The 23,125-nt window shown below is 54.0% G+C and overlaps 1 protein-coding gene across 1 annotated transcript; it reads left to right on the top strand.

The window, feature by feature from the left end:
* Window positions 1-2,344: 2,344 nt before the first annotated feature.
* On the top strand, window positions 2,345-19,236 carry FNDC5 (fibronectin type III domain containing 5). Its single transcript, XM_040535096.1, has 6 exons — window positions 2,345-2,474; window positions 11,136-11,251; window positions 11,555-11,753; window positions 13,387-13,479; window positions 16,509-16,642; window positions 17,419-19,236. Exons 1-6 carry the CDS (start codon window positions 2,396-2,398, stop codon window positions 17,458-17,460), a joined length of 663 nt encoding a protein of 220 aa, XP_040391030.1. The 5' UTR covers window positions 2,345-2,395; the 3' UTR covers window positions 17,461-19,236.
* The last annotated feature ends 3,889 nt before the right edge of the window (window positions 19,237-23,125 follow it).

Here is a 23,125-nt window from a genome sequence, read left to right on the forward strand (position 1 = left end):
GCAGAAGTTGGAGGGCTGGAACGAGGAAACGTTCCCCCTGTGTGGGCAAAGGGGAGAAGGGTAAGAAAACAGGAATTATGGTTTTAACTGTCTCAGCCTCTGGAAAACACCAGAGCACACCCCAGAGCTCTTGAGGGAGCCTGGCTGGTACCGGCCTGATGGGGAAGAGCCCTCCTGCACATGCTGGGCACAACTGGGGCACAACCGGGGCACAACCTCGGCTCTGCCACCGGCCGGGGGCTCTGGATGGGGTCCAGCCCCAGTGGCCCTTCCTCTGGGGCGGACTGGGAGGCACCGGCGGTGTTTCCAGGCAGCAAATTTGAGTTCAGAGCTTGGGGATGAAATGGGGTTGGGCTGAGCTCGGGGAGAGTCCAGTCCCCATGGCACTGCCATGCCCAGGGAGTGAAATAACCCGGTGAGGCCACAAGGCCCAGGTTTCGCCTGCCTCCCCGGGCCGTGTCACGCTCCTTCACCTCCAAACGTGGCCCCGGCTGCCTCAGCCCCCACCGGAAGGTTTTGTGCTACAAGCCCCCTGTGGCGCAGCTGCTGGGGGATTTGGGACTCCCTGTGCGGAGGCAGGGAAATGCCGGAGCGTGGCGGTGCGTCACGCCGCGGCCTCGGCGCCGGCTTCACATCGCAGCAGGCAGCTGGAGCCGGCTCGGCTGCGGCTGCCATGGAGCTGAGCACTTGTGGTCCTGCTCCTGCCCGGCCCATGTAACCTCATGCCCCAATGAGGGGAGGCCCAGGGGAGGCTGGAGCCCAGCACCGGCTCCATCAGCCGAGCTCACACCGCCCGGCCACGTGCGGCTGGGCTTGGAATGGGCGCCGAGCTCAGTCCCGCCAGCCCCGCGCTCCTTCTCCTCTCTTGCACCTTCTCTGCCTCTGAAGTGATGAATTTTTAATCTGCTGCCAGCCCGGAGATGAAAGGGAGGCACTGAGGCGTTTCCGCGGGAAGCTGCTGCGGCGGAGCTGGGCCCGGCTGCGGTGGGGAACGGCCCCAGCACCGCGCAGCGGGCGCTGAGCTGGGACCGTGACACAGGGCTGGGACCCGGGAGGGCAGGGTCACCTCCTGGCCCCATTGGAGGCTTTTTGGGTCCCTCGGTGCCTGTCGCTCCATCCAGCAAAGGGCTTGCATTCACGGGGAGATGCCTGGAGCTCTGCGGATCTCCTGCTTTGCGAGGAGACGGCCCCCAGCACACAGCCCCCATCTCTCACTGACCCATGAGCACAAATGTGATCCACGTGCTGCTGCCCAGCGCTGGCACGGCCGGAGGGTCCCCAGCGCCACACCAGGAGGATGCAGGAGAGGAAAGCAGAGGCAGCAGCACCCAGCACCGACCCCATCGCTGCGCAGAGAAAGCGCCGGTCCGTAAAACACAGCCCCACGGGCAGCAGGCTCCGCGTGACTGCCAGGAGCACACGGACACTCCTGGGAGCCCACCAGCCACGCCGTGCAAGCAGCGCAGGATAAATACCCGTGGCCGAGCGATGCTGCCCAGACACACAGCCTGAAGCCCGCTGCCTCCGGCACCAGCTGTGGCTGGGTGCTCCGGCCTGATGCGTCCATGCCTGCTGGGGGCCGAGGCCCCTTCCCGGTGGCACCCTGCAGCTGGTGTGGCCACCCTGGGCCACCACGGTGGCTGGCACCAGGTCCTGCCGTGCTAGCGGTGTTGAGCTGCCAGGCCACCAGCGGGTCCCCGTGTGTCCCCATGAGTGCAGGGTGCCTGGGGGGGCTCGGCAGAGGTGGCCAGGGCAGGGCCCCCATCCAGCAGCGTGGCAGCCGGCGGCTGGGCTGGGAGCGCTCCGGCTCCCTGCAGCTAGTTACCATAAATTAGGACGCTGCCGGCTTAATTAACCTAACGGCACGGCTAATTCGAGCAGCTCCTCCAACGCTCGTTACCGCTGGGTTTAGAGCCCGCTGACTCGCGGGGGGCTGCGCGAAACCCAGGCAGCGAAATGTCACCGGTGCCGCGCACCTGGCCGGGGGGCTCGACTCGGGGGGGGGGGGGGGAGCCTGCTCTCTCCGGTGGCCGGGCCCCCCCCCGCAGCCCCCGGACCGGGGAAACTGAGGCAGGCGGCGGGGCCGGGCCGGGGGAGGGACCGGAGCGGGGCTGCCCGGCGCTGCAGCGGGCGGAGCCGGGGCTCGGCGGGGCCGCGCCCGCCCCCGCCTCCCGGCCGAGCCGAGCCGAGCCGAGCCGAGCCGAGCCGCGCCGCGCTGCCGAGGGGCTCCGAGCCCACCGCCCCGGCCGAACCGGGCGGCCCCGGCGGCACCGGGCCGCGGCGCTCTCCGCGGTGCTGAACGGCGCCGCCGCGCCCGCAGGACGCGCCGCCGGCCCGGCCCGGAGCGGCTCGGCACGGAGCGGCTCGGCCCGGCGCGGCGCGGCGGGCGCGGGGGATGGAGCCCTTCCTGGGCTGCACCGGCGCCGCGCTCCTGCTCTGCTTCGGCTACGCCGGCCTGCGCCCGGTGGAGGCAGGTAGGGGGCCGCCGGGCCCGGGGGGCTCGGGAGGCGGGGGGGAGCTCCGGGGGGACGGGGCGGCAGGGCCCGGAGAGCTCCGCGGCGCGGCGGGGGCGGGCAGGGGGCCGGGGAGCCCCGGGAAGGAGTTGGTGGGCACCGGCGGAGGGGCCGGGGAGGGCAGGGAGCCCCCGTCCCACGGTTGCCTCCGGTGCCCCGGCCCTCGGGAGGGCGGCTCGGGGGCACGGGGGGTGAAAACGGCAGCGCGGGGGGAGCAGCAGGAGCCCCCTGCCCCAGTCCTGCCCCTGCTCCTGCCCCTGCCCCTGCCCCTGTCCCTGTCCTGCCCCTGCAGCTCACGCCAACGGGCTGAGCTGGAGCCGAGGAGGCAAATGCAGCCGTGCACTGCCCACGCGTGGGCTGGCGGCCCCAGCGATCCCCCCCCCTGCCAGCCCCACGGGACCACCTCGCCATGGGGCATGGCATGTCCTGGTGACGTGGAAACAGGCCCCTGCCAGCTGGCCGGGTCCCCTAAGGGGGGTCTTTTAGGAAGATGAAGGTCCCTGGGAGCTCGTCCTAATCCTGGCACAACCAGGAGGTGCTCAGGTCCCTGCTCTGGCCGGGCTGAGCCCTTGCCCAAGTGCCCTGTGCGGGTGCCACGTCTCAGCAGTGCTGTTGGTGCTCCCCTGAAGCCCTCGCTCGCCGCGCAGCACCAGCCCCAGCCAGGCGCCCTCCCGGCTCTGTGCGCGCAGGCAGGGCCCTCTCCCTCCTGAGCACAGGCGGTGTGGCTGCAGGATGCTGGTGGAACAGCTGCTTCGATTTGCAAAACGCTGATTGCCAGAATATCTCGCATTCCAGGAGGCTGTGGGTGACTGTTGGCGATGCGCAGCACCGGGGAGTGGAAATTCCTGCCCCCGGCCAGCCCCGGTAGTTGCGGGAGTTACTCTCACCCGTGTCCTGCCTGTGCCGGGGCTGCAGGAACCCCCAAACACCTTTGGGTTTGATGCACACATCCTTGGCTGGACGTCAGCACACTGGAGTGGCCATTTGACAAGGGGCAGACCCGGGGAGATTCATGAAACATCCCTAAAAGGAGGGAGCAACGGGGAAAACAACACATCTGCAACTGTAACACCCTTCCCGGTTTCCTGTAAACTAGGACACTTCCCCTGCTCTTCCTTATCCTCGAATCACCTCAGCCGGTGACTGAGAGTAAACATGGAGCTGTGTCCCTGCCCATCACCGCCCGCTGCTTGTCTTGCAGGCAGCGTTCGTGGGCTGTGGGGAGCCCGTGTGCTTTCAGGGGCTGGCAGCCCCGTGAGCACGCAGCGCGGCCCCGGTGTGCGCCTGCAGCATGCGGTGGGGCTGCAGGAGCCCCCGATGGTCCTCAGATAGGACAAAGCTGCGTGACCTTGGTGCTGTGCCCCGCGACCCCGCTGCCTCCCGCTCGTGCTGCCGGCTCTGCAGGGGCTGGTGGAGGCGCTGGGCTGGGGCTGGTGCCGCTCCTGGTTTCCAGGGGGGGCAAGAGGAAGGCGGGCACGGCACGATCGTCCCAAGGTCACACAGAGGTGGTGGCAGCATCACCACCAGCACTGCGTCCCCGGCACTGCCAGCCATGTGGCCACGAGGCCGCTGAGGCGAGCAAGCCAAAAGCCATCGGAAAAGCTCCTGGAGAGGAAGCAGGGGCCAGCGGGGGCCGGCAGGGTACAGCGGGGTCCGGCACGGCTGCAGCCTCAGCTGTGCTCCCCTTTGCACCCAGAGCTCCTGCAAGCAGGTTTAAAATAATACATCCTGGGGGGTTAAAGCTGCTGTCCACAGGAAAGGCCTGGGGGGAATGGCACAGATTCCCCTGACAAGCCACAGTGAAGGCTGGCGAGAGGCAGAGCTCGGACCCTGCGCACACTGGGCCCTGCTCTGGAAGGGGCATTTGGCCACCCGGGGCTGCTTCTTGCAAGGTGATGCCAAGGTGAGCAGCAGGGGAGGCAGGACCACGAGGAGGCAGCTGAGAAAACCTCCACGCAGGGCGCTCCGACAGCCCTCAGCGGTGGCACTGGGGAACCTCTCCAACTTACTCCTGTGGCTGCCACTGAGAAATCCCTGGGGCCGCTCAGCAGGTCTGAAGCACAGCTCATTCTGCAGTTGTGCTTGCTCTGGGGGGGGGCTGGCCCCCTCTGCCCAGCGTGTGGGGCCGTGCTCCCCGTACCGCAGAGCAGTGGAAGCGGGAGGCGAGCTGTGCCGGACCAGGAGGCTGTTAGGGGCTGTAGGAGCAGCAGGGGAACGCTGTGCAGCAGTGGTGAAAGACCTCAAAATGGTCCTCAGCCCCTGCTGCTTCCCAGGGCAAACAGCATCCCTGCAATGTACCTGCACACCAGGCAGCTCGGGTCAGATTTATTTCTGTGGGATGGAGGCGAAAGATAACACCAGCCAGGCTGGGTGAGACTTCGCCCTCCAGCACAGCTCTGGGCCCCAGCCAGCCCTCAGCCTTCCCTTCAGCCTCCAGGTGAAGCAGCCCGGTAGCACCTCATCCATCTCCGCTCTCCAAAAGGGGCCCAAAGGCATCAGGCTGGGTTCTGGGAGCTGCCCAGCCCCGAAGCAGCTCCGTGCTCTCCTGCCTCTCCTGCGCGCCTCGAGCCGCCCTGCAGATGAGCCTCCCTCTGCAGAGGCCGGGTCTCCATCCCCCCGTCCTCCCTGCCAGCATAACCAGTACAGGGGTGCTGGTCCCCCTGTCCCCGCGGGACTCGCTGCCCTCCTCCTCCAGCCAGGGAGCTGAGGTGACCACGGTCCGGCAGCCTCACGTGCGTGATCATAGCAGAAACAGTGCACGGCACGCGTGAGGAGGCAGACACGGCTCTGGCAGCAGTTTGCAGATGCCCGAGCAGCCCACGCCTGCCCCTTCCCATCTCACCACGGCCACAGAGATTCCTGGCCAGCTGAGGGATGGCGTAAGCACTTTATTGATTTCTGCGTTCAGCGTAGCAGAGATTTAATTGAAATATGGAGGTTTCTAACCTCGGTGTCAGCCTCCCAGCAGGGACACTGCTGTGCGAAGCAGCCGAGGTTGTGCTACCCTCCTCCAAATGCTGTCTCCTGCTGGGGACGTGCATGGGGAAGACGGAGAGTCCTCCCGGAATGGGACGAGCTCGCACACATTAACCATGCACAGGCACCGTGGCACGATCCAAAAGCAGCTTTCATGGAGCTGTGCCCATGTACTGGTTCTCATGTACTGGCCTCATCCGTTTGGCATTTATTGTTAATTAACCCCCTCCTGTTTTATAAAGTACCCAGAGCCCAAATTAAGGCCTAACTCAGGCATAATTCAGTTAAAAGCACAAATGCATCGAGCACTGAAGTACGCAAATCTTTATGTGTGCAGTAAAAATCCAAGTGTTGTGCACAGGAGTGGAGCTGGGCTGGGACCAGGCAGCAAGCTCCCCGCAGAGCTCTGGGCACTGAGCTCCAGCTCCTGCTCGCCATCGCTGCCGCCGACATCGCTCTTGTGCCTCCCTGGCAGTGCACGGCTGCGGGCCGAGGGGCTGTAAAAGACCGTGGTGCCCAGTCCTGCCTGGACATTTGGGCCCTGGATAAAACGTGCCTCGACAATGACTCAGCTCTGGGTTGGCAGCATTAAAACCAAAGTCGGGGCATTGGCGAGACCTGGGCAAACCCTGCCTGGCTTTGGGATGCAGTCGGAGGTTTGGCAGCGCAGGGAATTCTCCAGAGCAGTGATGGCACAAGGCTGCTCCAACCCCAGCTGAGGACCAGCTCCGCTGACTCCTCTTCCCCTTTACTTCTGCCCCGAGGAATTCCCAATGGCTGGGCTGGGCACAGCGAGCAGCTCCCCGGGGGGCTCCATCCACCCTGGCAGTGTTTGCACCTGCGTGCTTGGGCAGCGGGGAATCGGGGACAGAGCCTCCGGGGTGACTGGGGGCTGGCCTATTAGTATCCCATTAGTACAAGGAGTGGGCGGTCAGCAGGAAATAATTGCCTCTTTCCCAGCCTGAAGAGCCACCGGTTGGTCTTTTCTGGTCTTTGGAACCGGCAGCGCTCAGCAAACAGCCCCGCTTCCACGCGAGCGGGCGCGGGAGAGCAGCGGTGCGCCCTGCTCCCTCCCACTCCCCTGCAGGCTCTCTTCATTAAAACACTCAGGGAAGCTGAACGGCGCGCCAGCCTTCCTACATACCCCATAAAGCTGACAAGCAATCACATCCACTGAAGAGAGCCGTGCTGGGAGAGCAGAGAAAGGCTCGGGAAGGCAGAAAAGGCAGCCTTTTGGCCCACCCCACGCAGCCAGCAGGCAGCGGCGCTCTGCGGAGAGCGGCACGTGGGACCGTACCGATGCTCCTTCCCCTGGCAGCTCTGAGCTTCTCTCAGCAATGTCTGTGGCCTAGGCACCTCCCAGAGAAGCCCCAGCATCCTAGAAAAAACAAGCCAGTGATGTTCCATGTATGCGATTTCTTTTGCATCGCACACATTCTTCTACACCTTTCATGACTCTTAATGAAAAACTTAATTCCCGTGATCTAGCATCCTGAGTTTTAAAGCTCCCGGTTCAAAAGGCACATCCAGCAAACAGTTTGGGTGCACTGTGTGGAGGGAGCTGGAAGTGAAGCAGCCCCATTGCACCTCAGCCCATCGGTGCTGTCACGGGAGCGTTGTGGCACTGCCACAACTGTGCTGCAGCAGGACATCCTGGTGTCCCGGGCACCCCCTTGCTCACCCCACCGCCCTGCCTCGCAGGGGGCAGCAGGGATGGGGACAAACCTCCCCACCCTGTCCATGCTACAGCTGCGGTGGCGAAGTCACCATAAGGGGCAGGTGGGTGGTTCTCTGCTCCTTGTGCCAGCAGCTGCTGTGCTGACAGTGAAAAGCCAGGAAGGAATCAGCCCAAAGCTGTAAAGCGTTGTAGTTTTTTTTTTTCCTCTCTCTCTTAAATAAAAGTCCATTAATAATCAGCAGAGCGTTTAATGAGAGGCTAGAAGGAGTTCTCAGCATTAAGAGGGGATTAAGAGGAATCTTTGCTGCTCACACCTGCTCGCTGTGTGGAGGCGGCTCTGACCTGCTCTTGCCAAAAGGCACAGGGTGGGCAGGAACACTGGGCTGTGACACAGCCCTGGGAGGTGCAGGACTGATGAGGGTGAGAAAGAAACAAGACATGGTTTAAGCATGATCAGTTTTGAAGTAGCCATTCCCTGTTAAAACTCCTCATGATTTTATCTTAATTGATGAGTTCCTTCCTGAACAGGGGGCTGTGAGTTTTGCTGACATGAAAATGAGAGCATCTTTCCATCCACACACACAGCTCTCGCTCAAATTTGGCCAAACAGATCCTCCGCCAGTCTGCAAGGTGTGATTTGCTCCAGCAGGCGCTGCAGCCCCCGAGCTGGGGTAAAGCTGAACTGCTAAACCAGGAATCCTGCACAGTGTGGGTTACTTACAGACCAGACGGGGGCTGTGCTGCCAGCATCGTCTCTGGAGTAAATGTGCAGGAGGAAGGTTTGATGCAGAGCGTGTTCCTTGCTATCTCACCCGCAGAAGGAATTGGCCCTGGGGACATCCCGCCCTGTGCCTGCTCCCCAGAGCACCAGCAGCTCCCCTGGCTGCTGCAGGCACAGAAGCAAAGTTTCCAGGAGCTGCAGATGAGTCCGAAAGGAGCCAGACATTTGGATTTGGCACCTTGAGACCCTGCTAGAGATGCTGACCTGCTGCAGCCAGCTGGGAAGCAGAAATTACTGAGCTCAGCCGGGCTGGCACTACAAAGAGCCGCAACTGGCCCAGGCAGCCAAAAGCGGTGTGGAATATCTTGGAGCAATGATTAGATTTTAGAAAGTCATGATCTCATCATGCATCTCCCGGGAGCAGGGAGGAAAGCATCCTCACGGATTAAAATTTTGGTTGCAAATTATTCACTCAGCTCTGGGAGCAGGGAACTCATTTTCCTGGCTTTGTATTTCTGTCAAACACTGTGCTTAGTTCTCTTTTCATATCGCTTTTGTACTGATTTGACACCGCTGATTTATGTGTAGCTCCTCCTAATCTGTAGTAGTGAAGGAAAGGCATGCTCAGATCTGTCCTAGATGTTACCGTGTTATCTACTGACTTTAACTACACCGTCTCACAAAGGTAGTACTATGAAGGGAGTTTTATGGAGTGCTCTTGACCATGCATGCCAGCTGATTTCTCCCCTGCCTGCACTCAGAGTCCCGCTTTGCGGGCTCCAAGCACGGGGCTGCAGCTTCACCAAGCGCGTCCCCTCCGCCTCCCTCCAGCTCCCAGGGACGTTGTTTGCTCCTCTCCTCCAGCTCTGCGACGTCTTCCCAACTCGCCCGTGTTTTATGTCATTAGGAAACTCTGACGTTTTTTATGCTGTGCCCCCCTCAAGGTCACAAACCTCAAAGGGGACCCAGGCACCGAGGGTGGTGCACTGCTTGTTCCCCTTTCCCAGCCGGAAGCTTTTTCCCTGATACTCTGCTCTCTGTTCCTGTGAGGCCAATTCATCTCTTTTCAAAGGCCTCCTCAACCCGCTCTGGGTAAATTAGTGGTAGCTTCTCCTAAAAATATCCAGGAGAGACAACCATGCTGGGATTTGACTGTACAGCTGCCCTGTGAGACGGGTGCAGTGCCTGGCTGCAGCTGGGGGCTGTTTTGTCTCCCAGCTCCGCCATGTCCTCCATATGTTCTAGCAAATTCACCAGGCATGACTCACAGACCTTCCCGGTGCGCATTCCCGTCTGCTGACTGCCCCTTACTAAAATTAGACCCTCCTCTAGCCAGCACGTGGGCTCGGTGACGGGGAAGGTGAGGAGCTGCAGCCCCACGTCCCTTCCCTGGGTGACAGCAGGCCTCCACGAGGGGCTGGTGCTCACAGCTCCCTGCCCAGCTTCTCTTTGGCCCTGTGGTGGACAACAATGGAATATTTCCCTTCTCTGAGGGCTGGTGGGGACCCTGCTGCCCCACTTCAGGAAGGCCATGCCCTGAGATGATAGTGCTCTGGGCTGATATTGCCTTGATCGTGTGCTCCAGAAAGGAGGGACGCTTCCCTCCATGAAATCCTGAAGACCACACTGCTTGCTGCTCTTCCTTCTGAGGTCTCAAATTCGTGTGAACCTGACCGTGCACCTTCCGCTGAACTTTTTGCTTGCTGAAGGACTCCCCACGATCAGTTTGGGTCTGAACGGCTCGTGCAGACATCCTACTCCTAAGGGTCTTGCTAACGGGCCTGGTGGATGTGGGTCTGGCAGAAAGGGGAGCCCTGAAGGCTGGCACCGCTGCTGTCTGGGGAGGAAAGAGGGAATCAGGTCATTGCTCTGCTAGGTGTATGACAGCACTGGCCTTCAGCTGAGGAATTCTGTGCTCCTGGTATTTTCTCTGTTCCCTGGGGAACATTCACCAGGAGTGAAGTCAGTTGTTCGGAGACACTGACACTCCAGCTAGAATATTTTCAGCCACATTCAGGCGGCTGAGACTGACTGTAAATCCGACAAGTGTTACTGGAGACATGCACACGTGCGTCCTTCTTTTACTGCTGGCCTCAGCCCCAGAAGGGCAGCACTGTGCAGTGGTTAAAAAGCAACAGAAGTATTATTCTTTAATGCAAGTCAGAGCAAATGTCCCATTCCCACCCTACTGACCGCTTGGGGGTACTCAGAGTCCTTGCGATCTCGTCAGCATGTACTTTTAACTCTGGTTAGCATTTACCACCTTCGGTTTGGGGCACAATCTGGTGATTAGGAATTCAGTTTTACCTGAGGAGGGACTAGGAGTGCAACCTGCTGCACAGCACGGGAAGGACGGTGCCAAGCTTATGAGGCAGAACCTTCTCCCGGAGAAGCAAAGGGCTTCACGTTGCGCAGCCCCCGCAGGACGAGGTCCCACCAAGGGCAGGAGCCCAGCGGCTACAGCCGAGCCCAGCTCCCTTGGCGAGGCTGGCAGCTGGACAGGCTGACCCTGCGGCTGGAAACCCAGCTCTGCTCAAAAAACACCAAATTTGGAGCCTCAGGCTACTGCTTTCATGGCCTGGCCTTTTCACATTACCCTGGTCCATTGGCGGCTGGTGCAGCATGTTCTGTCCTGTCAGTGGATGGCTGCTGAGTGTCCTCTGGCCATCTGAGGGAGCATCCAGCAGCTATGTGTAAAAATACAAAATGTGTATAAAAAAATTCTGTCAGACTAACAGGAAAAAGCAGAAGAATCACTCCCGTCTACTACCACTGACTTTCAAACCCCCAGAGCGCTCATCAAAGCATCCAGTTTTCATACTTCTAAGATAGATTTTGCATTTCCTCCCAGCTGTCACTGTCAGGCTGTAATAGGACACACCAGAGAAAACACGGAACATGGCTGGGGAGACAAGTGGGCTAATCAATAGTCTGCTGTGCTGTCAAATTGTTTCCACGGGGCGGATGTTTCATGGGTATAATGTAACTCGTACTCTCAGCAGAGACCTCTAGGACCTCACTGGTAATTAAGACATGGAATATCTGCCATTTCCAGGTCCCATACCCAGAGCCCCCAACAGGAAGGTCACTTGCAGCTCCATTTCTCATGCCTCGGACCCTGGCTATGCTTTATGTTTCCTTTTACTGCCCCCAAGCAGCCCTTTCCCACTCCCCTCCTTGCCCTTGCTCTGTCTCCTGCCTGCAGCTGCGAGTGCCCCTGTAAAGGCTCTGCTCTCCCTCCTTGCAGACAGCCCATCGGCTCCAGTCAATGTCACGGTCAAACACCTGAAAGCCAACTCCGCTGTTGTGACTTGGGATGTTCTGGAAGATGAAGTTGTCATTGGATTTGCAATTTCCCAGCAGGTACAGTGCCTATGGTTGCCCAGTTTCGGTCATGCTCATCTTCACCCCAGGTCCCCTCCGTTTCCAAATTCTCTTGCTGCAGTTTAAGCCCATTCTTTCTTGTCCTGTCCCTTGTGGTCTGGGAGGGAACTTCCTCCCCGTCCTCTTTGCAGCAGTGCTCCATGTTTTGGTAGCTGCAGAGAGGAAAGGGTCCGACTGTCTCCACGTCCATGGTGGGCAGGGCAGGAAGCAGTGGTCTTAGACGCCAGCAGCGTGCACGGGAGGCCTCTCCGCCACTCTGTGCTCTCCTCTCTCGGCTTCCAGAAGAAGGACGTGCGGATGCTGCGCTTCATCCAGGAGGTGAACACCACCACCCGCTCCTGTGCCCTCTGGGACCTAGAGGAGGACACTGAGTACATTGTGCATGTCCAGTCCATCAGCATCCAAGGCCAGAGCCCTGCCAGTGAGCCAGTCCTCTTCAAGACCCCCAGGGAAGCTGAGAAACTAGCCTCTAAAAATAAAGGCAAGTGTGGGTGAGTTCCTGTGTGGTCCCTGGGAAGCCCAGGCAGCGCAGGGCTCTGCAGGGAGGCCAGCAGTATCCTGGGCAATGAGGACAGTTGGGTTAAACACACGCAGGGCTGAGCCCCTGGACAAGAGGGATGCCCCGAGGGTGCCCAGCAGACGAGGAGGTGCTGAGGCTGTGCTGCTTTCTGGGCTGTGCCCAGCACGATGGTGCTGGCTCAGGCTGTTATCACAGTGGGACTGCAATATAAATGTACTCCTGAGTACAATTACACCTCAGTACTGGACACGCAGCGAGTACATCTGAGATCAAGATGAGGTTACTTTGCCCCTGCAAAATATTGCAGAAGGGTGAGCAGCCATTGCTGCCAATGGCTGGCTGTTCTTTCCTCCCACTTCAGATGAGGTTTAACAGGCAAAGTAAAGAGGTTTCCAGCTTGGGAGCAGTGTGTCCAGCATCCTCGCAAGTGGGGAACACCAGGGGAAATTCCTGAGCAGCCCGTGCACTCCTGTGGAACCAGGCCTCTGGGTGGCACTGGGCACAGCACAGCTCTGTTCACAGGGCACTCAGAGGGAGCTTCTGAGCCCCCTGCGCTTGGGTTCCAGGAGAGCAGGGGAAAAAAAATACCCACAGACTCCCACTTTTCTTACATTTCAAAGGTTTCCGCCAAATTGCAGAGTAGTTGAGGTTGGATGAAACCTCTTGAGATCATCTACTCCCACCCCCTGCTCAAGCAGGGTCATCTAGAGCAGGTGGTCCAGGGTCATGTCCACTTGGGCTTTGAATATCTCCATGGGTGATGGATGTCTCCAGCTTCCTGCTTGGCAGCTCCTTCACTTGCTCCTCTTAAGCCAAACCAGATGTAGAAGGTTTTCTGGCAGGAAGAATCTCTGCTACAGCAAGGGCTCGGGAGCGCAGGGGTCTGGGATATCAAGGGGATTCAGCCGAGGACTCGGCCTGTTGCAGGGCTTTTGGCCATGGTTCTTAGGAAATTGTGAGTTCTTGACTCTTCCTGCTAAAATGATTTGGTGTCTGTAAATACCGAATTGCTGTTCATCTGAAAGCACTAAGCGGAGCACTGCTTCCCTCCCCGGAGGCCTGAACTGTAATCTTCTTAATGCTTTGAAGGCGAGGAGGCGCATTACGCCCTGCGAGAAGGCTCTGCTCATTTCTGAATCCCATGGCTCCGGTGAAAAATCTCATGCCAGGCTCCCCGCTCCCGAGCCGGGCGAGGAGCTGCTGAAGCATGCAAGGTGTTGTGACAGGCACAGACGGCGCTAGCAGAGACCAGAGCCAGCAGCGTGAAATCGCCGCAGGGCCTGACCCTGTGTGGGCTTACCCCGTGGCAGCACCTCCACAGGAGCTGCCCGCTGGCCCTGTCCTACCTCTCCCCCCTGCCTGTCCCCTGCAGGCTGGCAGGGACGGGCACGGGGCAGCGGCTGCAGAGCTTGGTGCCCTGCAGGCTCAAGGCACAGCTCGTGCCGGTCGTGGGGCTGGCGGGCAAGGACTCCTGCTCTGCCAGCTCTGACCCTGGTGTGCTGGTGATTTGAGCCAAGGGCACCGCTGAACTGGTGTCTGCAGCCCGGCTGAGCCGCGCGGTTAGGTTTCACCATCTCTCTTTCCCCTTGTGCAGATGAGGTGACAATGAAGGAGATGGCGAAGAAAAACCAACAGCTGCGAGCAGGGGAAATTCTCATCATTGTTGTGGTGTTGTTTATGTGGGCAGGTCAGTTCAACCTCTCTGTCGAAAGCACATAATATCCCTAGGGCTTGTGGCTTGCTTGGTTTGCATGTGTAATCGTGTAAGACCTGAAAAGAAACCCTTCCTCCCACGAAGAGCACTGCATATTCAGCTGTAAGGGCAGTTCAGTTCCCTCTGCAGCATCAGGAGCTGGGCAGTGCCAAAAGCAGGTGAATCAGTGCTCTGATCTGGTGCAGCAGGAAGTAGATAATGGACTTGATGAACCAATTGTCTAATTCAGCATGGCTAATCCTGTAAGCTCAATTTTTCCAGAAAGCACTGATGATAATGTCCTCAGCCATCCACCAGGATGCCTCGAGCCCTTCAAATGACACAGGTCACTGTAATTAACTGGCTTATTATATGACTCTAGCTCTCATGCAACGCAGAAATTCCCATAAGAGTTCTGCCAAAGTTCAAACACACATCAGACATCAAGAGACTTGCTCTCAACACCCACTATATATACACCAAAACCCTCTGCAAAAACAATTCAAACAATGGTAGTATTGAAAGAACAAATAGCTCCAAACATCAAAACACCAATAAACCCAGAGACTCACAAAATCCACTATTAAAATACAAAGAATAGTATTTAATAGGAAAAGGAGGAACATTAGCAGAAGCACATTAACCACAGGAGGGAAAATCTGCATGAGCTCTTTCCAACATGAGTTTGGGACTATGTTTTCAATTGACCTTATACCAAATTGTACCTAGGACAGATCTCCCTCCTATGTTTTAAGCTAGCAAACAGGGAGAGGAAAATTCCTGAGTCCTACCCCATCAGCTTAGCACATCTGAAGTGGCTGCAGCCAGCTCTTCAGCTTGTTCAGTTTGGATATTACACGTGTGAGTTAATGCGAAATAAAGTTTGTGCGCTTGTCTTCTATTTCGAGCCCCAGCCTCCCCTGGCTACCAGTCAGCTGCTGCTCCTGCTGCAGCACAAGGCATGAATGAAACAACATTTGCTCCCTGCGAGTCACAGAGCAGGCTGCCCGGGGGAAATGGTTCAGGTGACCCGAGGAAATTGCCAGGCAGAGAAATTAGCACTGTGCTAAATCTGTGATCCATAAAAGACAACCTTTGCCACTCCGCCTCTAGTCCCCTTGTCCCAGTCCAACCAGATTTCCACGCACAGAGATGCAAACAGCCGCACGGAGAATTCTCCTCGGCTGGAAGAGAAACCGACTGCGGCAGCACCGAGGGGCTGAGATCAGCTCGCAGATCAACCCATAACCCTGGGGTTAGGTTATGCTGTGTCAAGTTCACGGTGGCCTCCCACCTCTGCTGCTGTACGCTGCAACAATCCCAAGCCCATATGGGTTGCACTGGTTTACTTCACCAAAGGATTTGGCCCACTTCTACTAACTTCTGCAGATCTGAGAACACCTCCATGGAGAGATGTGAATAGGAAGCCAGTCACTGACCTGAGAGCTGCCAAAACAAGGGAATGGAGGGATTAGCTGTCCTCTAATGCAGTTCTGTGAGGTTTCTTTCAAGTGAATCCGGGTGACACAGAATCAGATCTACTAAAATATTTTTTTTTTCCCTGGAAAGTCCTGAGGTTACCATGCATTGTAAAGCAATTATTGCTAACGACGATAACCAAATGAAAACCTAAATTAAGGTTAACAAAAATCTGTAGCCCATGGTCTTTCCAGCATTTAAATCAAGCTTTATCTTTGCACATTCCAATTTAAATGCCCTGACAGTAAAAACAATCATGAATAATTACATGAAGTGACTGAACACCGGATTCATCTCCTGCCATAGCATAATCTAAAACTCCGATCAGCATCTGAATGAAGAACTTGCTAATGCCACAATTTCCCCTCTAGACAGATGACTTACATTTATGAAGGAAAGTGGGTGTGGGAAAGATCTCTTCTTCATCTTGTGGGTTCTTTACCAAATCTCAATATATAAACAACTCTTTCCAGCTCTTACCTTGGCCACAACCTGAGCATATGACAATGTTTTAGCAAATGCAAACTGGAATTGGTTTGTGCCCAGGACTCTGAACTCAGAGAAGAGACTTGTGCTCCTGTGCTGCCTGCATTTCTGTGTGCCTCAGTTTTACCATCAGAAGGCACAGAAGGTGTGACTATGCCAGATGTTAGCCTGTTCTCCTAGGATCAGCCATTTGTTCACATACGCAGAAAGAATTTGGACCACTGTGTTCATCAGTAACACCTGGGGGCAGCTGCCATAACACCACCTCACTTTAGGAAGCAGTTTGCGATATCTGGCAAAAGCTCTGCGTATGTTCTGCTGTTAGGGGAGCTAAAATATTTTTCAGTTACAGAGAAGCAGCATCTTCTCAGGTCTTCTTTACTCCTGTGTTTGGAATTTCCAGGCAGAGAAGTCATTTGGTCAAAATGTCATGTAAAAGCTTCTGAGAAAGACATTTTCAATCTTATTGTCATTGCTGCCCCTGCTTTTCTTTTCGTGTGCTTGTGTGTGTGGGAGGAAATTTCCAGCAGCAGCTTTTGCTGCCGTCACTGTTACATATTTGCAGATGTTGTCCTGCTGCTCAGGAGACCCTGGCTTACATCGTAAGCAGGCGGGTACAGTACCTGCCTCGCCTGCCAGCTCCAGCTCCTTCTCTTCACCTCAGAGGAGAAAGATCTTAAGGCACATTTCCACTCACCAGAAATTCCAGGAGCTCCTGTGTTTGCGAAGCAAAGATACCATTTAACCACACAGTCGGTGTTAATCGCTATCCAAATGTAGGGCTTAAAACACTTGTCCCATTTAATGACAGGGCAATTGGAATATAATTAATCTTCTGTCCTTCCATCTAACTAGTTTAGCATGGAATTGGCACTGAGAAGGAAACAGCCAGAGGGCCAACTAGCTGTGTTAGAAAATGATCCTTAGGAACAATTGTGAATGCTGCTGAGATCTGTACCAGGAGGCAGAAAGCTGGCTGGCAAGCAAGGGATTTCTGATCTCTGCAGGCTCCAGGGGCTGAGCAAATTTGTGTGATCACTAATGCTTTTTCCTGTTAGGGGTGATCGCCCTGTTTTGCAGACAGTACGATATCATCAAAGATAATGAGCCAAATAACAGCAAGGAGAAAGTCAAGAGCGCCTCGGAGAACAGCACTCCCGAGCACCAGGGCGGCGGGCTCCTCCGCAGCAAGGTGAGCCGATGCTGGCACACAGGGCGGGGGCACGGCAGGCAATCAACTTCCAGCTGGGACTCAGCTAAATTGCCCCCAAAAGCAGCTGCTGTTAAACATCCCTGCTCCAGCCTCCTTCCTCCGGCTGGGATGCGGAAGGGAAGCACTCCTTCACCTCCACGCATGCCAGCACCGTGGCTCCTTCAGTGTCTGAGCACCTCAGACGTGTCAGGATGCCAGCATTTCACTCCCACCTCTGGGTCAGCCCTTGTGCATCAGTAAACCAGATTTCAGTCCATATTCCTGAAATATCTGAGCATCTCTAGAAGAAAAATGTGCTGAGCAATGCTGCAGTCCCCGAGCTGCTTGGTTGCTTACCTCCAGAGCAGCAGTTAGGTGGCAAGCGGTAAAGGGGATATTAGTCTCACAATTAACTGAAAAATTGATCAGCAGGAGCATGGCTAGTAATACATGTGATGTTAAAGGCATGCTGTATTTATAGTGTAAGGAGACTCAAGCCTATAATTTGTACCAACTTATTCCATTAAATTTGACTTTCCTGTGTTTCTATTCACAACTTGTGTTCTGGCACATCCCCTCCACTTTGCATTTACTTATTATTTGAAACAGTCACTAATTCATGCTCACTGCTTGCCCTTTTTCCTTACCCTCAGGGGATGGGAATAAGGACTTTTACAAAAGCAAAATTCACCAGCACACTGCAGAGACCTCTGATGGTTTTTTCCTCACGAGTTGCTCCTAATACATCCGTTCTTCATTTGTCTCTTCTCTTCCAGTTTCCAAAAAACAAGCCCTCAGTGAATATCATCGAAGCGTGACAGCCTGCCATCTGAAAGACGGACTCCATTTCTCACTCTCACTTTCTGCCTCTGAGCCTTGATGACTGGGGAGGTGAAATAACGTTGGAGCAATTTGGAAGGAGACCCAGCGATTGTCACTTGATGGCATACACCTCCTTCCTTGTCTGTGTTCAGCAAAACATCTGGCCAGTAAGAAAAATCATGAAAAAAAAAAACCTGAAACCTGAACAAACAATTGAGATGGAAAAGCATCAGTGGGACAGCTGCTGCCGGTGATCCTGCACTGGACTCGTGAATCACCTGGGCTGGAGCAACTTCTCACACACCCCTCTCCACCTTGGCACTCCGTCTTCTGGAACAACCTCCTTGTCCTTGGAAATGTACAAGATTTTGATGTATCTTTATTTTGTCTCACTGTCACTACATCTTGACAGTATCAGCGTGAGCTCAGGCATCAGTCACTGTCACTCCTCTCCGATCAAGAAGGAAGGCAAGATCATCGCAGACACGAGTAGCAACCAGATTTTGGCTGCTGTGTGCTCTTGGCTTGCTTTGTTCCATTGATATGTATCATGTAACATGTCTTACAGGTGGGTTTTTAAAACAAACAAAAAAGTCATAGCCCAGTTTCCATTCCTACTGTGAGAACTTCCCTGGTTGTTCTCCAGTTAGGCTGCAGCTCATGACTCCAGTATTTCTGTGTCTCCTGTCTCACGCTGGTGTTCGTCATTGCAGATACTCGGGGCATTCCAACCACTTTGGCACAGACCAGTACGAGGGGACACCAGAAGCCCCTCTTCAGCTTCCAGGATAATTTCAAACATTTTCTCCATGGTATTTTCAGCTGGGCCTGAGTCCACCAACAGTGTGATAAACAGTCCATAAAAACGTAGCCAGTCAGCAAAAAAAAAAAAAAGAAAAAAAAGAAAAAAGAAAAAAAAAACTCGTGATACCGGTTGCTATGCAAGGTCTCCAGGGGCAAAAGCCATTTATTGCAAAAGGCTCTTGCCTAAGGGACCTTTTTCTGAGGGCTTAAGTTCTTAAATGGCTTCTTGTCGTGGGGTTCCTGTGGGAAGGTCTGGTTCTCCTTACACGTCCCGTCTGCACTATTTTCTGTGACGCTGTAATGCCAGGTGTCTGCTGGAGCCAGTCCTCCACAAAAAGGATGATGATGAATGGGAAAGGGGTTGGGGTTCTCCTCTCTCTTATTAAGTGCTTAATGTTCACAGCTGACAGGATCCCTGGGATTGCTGGTGCTCTGGAAGCTGATAGATGCAAGTCCATCACATGGAAAAAAATATTCTTTGTAGTGTGCCATGGGGTATCTGTATTTATTTAACTACTCCACAAGACCACTCCATATGCACTAGGGGATGAGGCAAGATCCTATTTGTCCCATCAAAACCCAGACAGGTTGGCCTGAGAAGGGTTTAAATCTCTTTACAAGCCTGCACTCAGATGAGCCTGGTTTAAAAGTCCCTGCAAAGAAACAGGCTGGCGGTGACCGAGGTCAGCCATCTCTCCACTTCCACTGACACCAGCCTTTCCAAAACAGTTTATCTGGGAGAAGGGCCCTAGTCAGTCTGCCTGCAGACACGGTTGTGAACAAGCAAGGGCTTCGCTTGTGCCAGTTCCAGAAGGCAGGCCAACCCCAAAGGTCTCTTCAGAGGATCCTTTGCCAGAACATACTCCTCCATCACCAAGAGGGAGAGGTCAGCACCTCTGATACAGACAGAGCAATAAACATTTTATAATGTACAATAAAAGATTAAAGGCATATCCTGTGTCCTTGTAACGTCTGAATTCAGTAATATTTCATCTTCGCCTGCTTCAAGCGCAACAAGAAGTAGAACAGGGCAATTTTCCCTGTATTTCCCAGGGACTACGGGTGAACTGTTTTCTCATTGTCTGGGTACAGAGAACCAGCATGGTTCACCAGAGTTCATTGTGGCTGTGGGATGAGGGGAGAAAAAAAAACTCGTGTGACATAAATAGCACTACAGCCATACCTACTAGCAGGGTTCTTCAGACATCCCTGTTATCTCCTAAGAAAGAAATGTCATTTGGAATCCATAACCCTATAAAAGGAGGTTTAGGACAGATGGTACAGCATGTGCAAAACGATAAGGGAGATGCTCTCTCATAATCCTAGAACAGACAGCCAAGCAAGCAGCCCTCTAAAGCCTGCTCGTGAGGAAATTCAGTCTGGTAATTTGGCAGATTTGGGGGGTGGAAGGTTCTGTGCCTGTTTTTAAAGACAGTTGTCCCTAGGAATTCAGACCATATCTTTTTTTTTTTTTTTTTACAGTAACAGTTGTTGTTCCCCGGTTACAGGTATAAACCACTTATTTTTCTTAACAAAGATGTGCTTACTCCTTGTTCGTTGGAAAAGGAGAATTAAAATTTAAAGCATCGGTGTTTGCTCAGAGTTAAGTATTTGTACCATAATGTGGCAGAAGCTAAAAGGGTTATCATTATGTTTCATAAATGCAGGCTTTAAAGGTAAGGTGATAATGCTATTAGCAAGAGGAGACAAATGTAGGCTGGCAGAAACTCAACCCATCAGAGAAGGACTCCAAGCTATCAATTCCAAGTGATTCTCTTAAAGGAAATGTTTTAAACTATGAATTAAAGTGATGTGGTAAGTCCACACTTCAGGAAAAGGTGTTTCCCACTATAGGAAAGGAAAAATACTTAAGATCCTATTTTCTGAGACTCAGACATCAAAGCTTTACCTGCTGTTTCAGTATGAACTCCTTCTGTAACCCATGAGTGTTACACACCGATAAGGCTCTGGGCTTGAGTGACTTCAAGCCTAAGCCAGCCAACCTCATTCTCATCAGCAGCAGCCGAAAGATACTCCTTTATGGGAGTCAGAGGTCTTTTACTGCCAATAGAGGGAAGAGATGGGGGGAATACAAGAAAAAAAACACGCCAGCAGTGAGAAAAGTCACCTTGGGCCACAGAAGAGTTCACCCTAAAGACCACTCATGGCTCCCTACATGTTTTTGCCTGACTGCTGATTGTGACTGGTTATTGGAAGCAGGGATTAGGAAAGGGAGGTTTCCATGAATACTGAAAAGAAGCAAGTGGGGGTGGGTTGGCGTGACAGGGATCCCAGAGAGCCCTGCAAGAACGGATTTCCCATTGAACTCGAACCGGAGGCAAGCAGCCCTCCGGCCGGCTCTGCTGCACCCCTGGGTGCTAATCCCATCCCTTCCCAAGAACCAACCACGCAGGGACATGGGCACACGAGGAGCAAGGAGCTGAAAACAGAGCCCTTTGCCAACACATGCTTTGCATGTTTGAAGTTAAGCACCACTTGCCTTCATCCTTCCAAGCACTGTAATATTATGCCTACAAGTACGATTCAGCCAATATATTCCTCCCCCACGAGTTTGGGAAAAGTGAACCGCAGGAGGCGGTGTGGAGCAAACAATCCTGCACAGCGCGTCCGCCAGCTCACAACACGGAGCCTTGCGCTCCTCACACCTCCCTCTGCACGGCGAGAAACAGCACAAGCTCTGTTCTCCGTCTCCTCCGAGGAAAATGAGAACATTAGGCATTTTATTCACTGACAGCTCAATAGCATCGGAGGAGGAAACACCTACACGGCACAAAGTGTTAGTATAATCTCAGCTGGTAATGATTTTCTGGAGGAGATGTAAATGGAGAGGAACAGGCTGCTAATGCCAGTATTTGCCGAAGACATTAGAGGTTACATCACTCAGAAGTGTATGTCACAGCTCCACATCCATTTCGCTGATAAAAATATGGCAATTCATTGACTGAGTAGTCAGACTTCACTTCCAGCAAGGACAAAGATTATACCATATGTTATACCAAATGCAATTTCCCCAGATTTGTAGAAAAGCTCCCTAACTACAAGTACTGAGCTGTTCCAGGCTGCCCTGGAAGCTGGAGCCTAACACAGGCTAACTGACCAAATTCAATCAGCTTTCTAGCATTTGTTAAAAAGCAGTGTGATCAACATGTTATTATGCTAAAATATCTTCTGTTCCCTCCACAAATCTGGTGCGTATTCAACTGTCTGATGACCTTATAGATTAAAATGATTATGCTCCTACTTGTTAGTGCTCCCAGCCCACAAGTCTCGGGGAAAGTGAGCTCGATTCCCTTTCGGCTCATGCATCAGCATCAATTTTGTTTAACTAAGTTCCAAATGAAGAACCTTTATTATTAGTGACAGAGCCAGGAAAGACACAGCTTGAATTTTAGATCCCAGATGGAGTCAGCAAAGTTGGCAGCCAGGAAAGCCATCTTTTTGCTTGCAATCTGAACACATTGGGTATGGAGTCATTGAGTGGCAATAATGGCGCAGCCCCACGATGCCATTTGACACTTTGCAGCACATTGCTGTCCTTATTAACTGACAAGAAAAACCTCACTCGGTGCCACCAACTGCTAAATATAGCCTATTTATGCCATCCAGACCTGTTTTGCAGAGGATGCAGCCAGCATAGTACTAGACATACTCTTAAACCAAACGTATACTGCTTTCAGCTTCCACTATTGTTTCATGTTTCAGGACATAATTTCTTCCTACTTATTTACAATTACCTTACAGCACAAAAGGAGGGAAAAGTTAGCTAGCTGTGGAGAGGACAGCTGGAAAAAAACATAAAGTAGTTTAATTTTAGATTCATCATTTTCTAGCTGCTGTTGTTATAGTGCAATACGTTGATGCGTGCTATTATTTTTTTAATTGTAAGACATTTCATCACAGTGCTTACACGCTGCTTGCACAAAACAGTCTCCTCCAGACTCACGTTGCTGGATTCTACTACAGCAAAAATCATAAACAGCCCCTGGCTGTACTCCAGTTAGAAACATGTTCTTCCATGAACAAGTAATATGCAATCTCTCTCCCTTTACAGTATCTCTATAGTTCAGCATGTATGAATCTCAGTTGCAGTGTCAAAGAATTAAATCAGTCACAAAGATGCCCAGAAGCCTAAAGCCTTTACACGCTGCAGAGCCGCTCCGTGGCAGCGTTCATTCACACGGAGTTCACAGACCACAAAACAGGCATGCAGGAGGAGGTGCCTGCTTCTGCCTGCGGTCCTCGGGCACAGGGAGGCTGACCGTAGGCAGAGCACACACACAGACACCGTCACGCTCCTGTCCTGACAGGGTGCTGCCTGTTCAGACCCATTTCATTTTCTCAGCATGGCCGAACCGGCAACAGAATGCTTGCTTTGAGAGAAAACTGATACAAGATTGCTGTGCATCACTTCATAGTAATCTCAGAGATACGTAAAACCAAGACAGCTAGCATGGACCCCTGAAGGCCTCACGGGAGCACTTCAGCACGCACAGCAGAGGTAGAGCATTGTCAGTGCTCTTCCCACTCCATTTTGTCGCTGCTGATCACCAGCAACCATCGATCACCAGTCGAGGCAGACCAGCACCATCCCAGCAGCCTGTGACAGCAGCAGCAAAGTCACTTACAGGCTACACTGGCATCAAGAACCTGTTACTAGCTGGAGAAGATCAGTTATTGACACAAAGCCCTAATGCTGGCCATGGGACATGCACCACGTATGCCCGTACAACCCACCAGAACCAAGACACCCCCTGCCCCATGCAACATGAATTATGCATGAAAATACAGCAATTACTTCATTAATGGGTGCAGCATTACCTACGAGTTAGTGTAGTC

Source organism: Cygnus olor, chromosome 23 (genome assembly GCF_009769625.2).
Source record: "Cygnus olor isolate bCygOlo1 chromosome 23, bCygOlo1.pri.v2, whole genome shotgun sequence".
Lineage (NCBI taxonomy): Eukaryota > Metazoa > Chordata > Aves > Anseriformes > Anatidae > Cygnus > Cygnus olor.

Bases quoted from the DNA above. Each gene is read 5' to 3' on its own strand.
- FNDC5 (XM_040535096.1), top strand. From the start codon at position 2,396: ATGGAGCCCTTCCTGGGCTGCACCGGCGCCGCGCTCCTGCTCTGCTTC. The intron at 2,475-11,135 runs GTAGGGGGCCGC...CCCTCCTTGCAG, and splicing joins CCTGCGCCCGGTGGAGGCAG to ACAGCCCATCGGCTCCAGTC. The intron at 11,252-11,554 runs GTACAGTGCCTA...CTCGGCTTCCAG, and splicing joins GATTTGCAATTTCCCAGCAG to AAGAAGGACGTGCGGATGCT.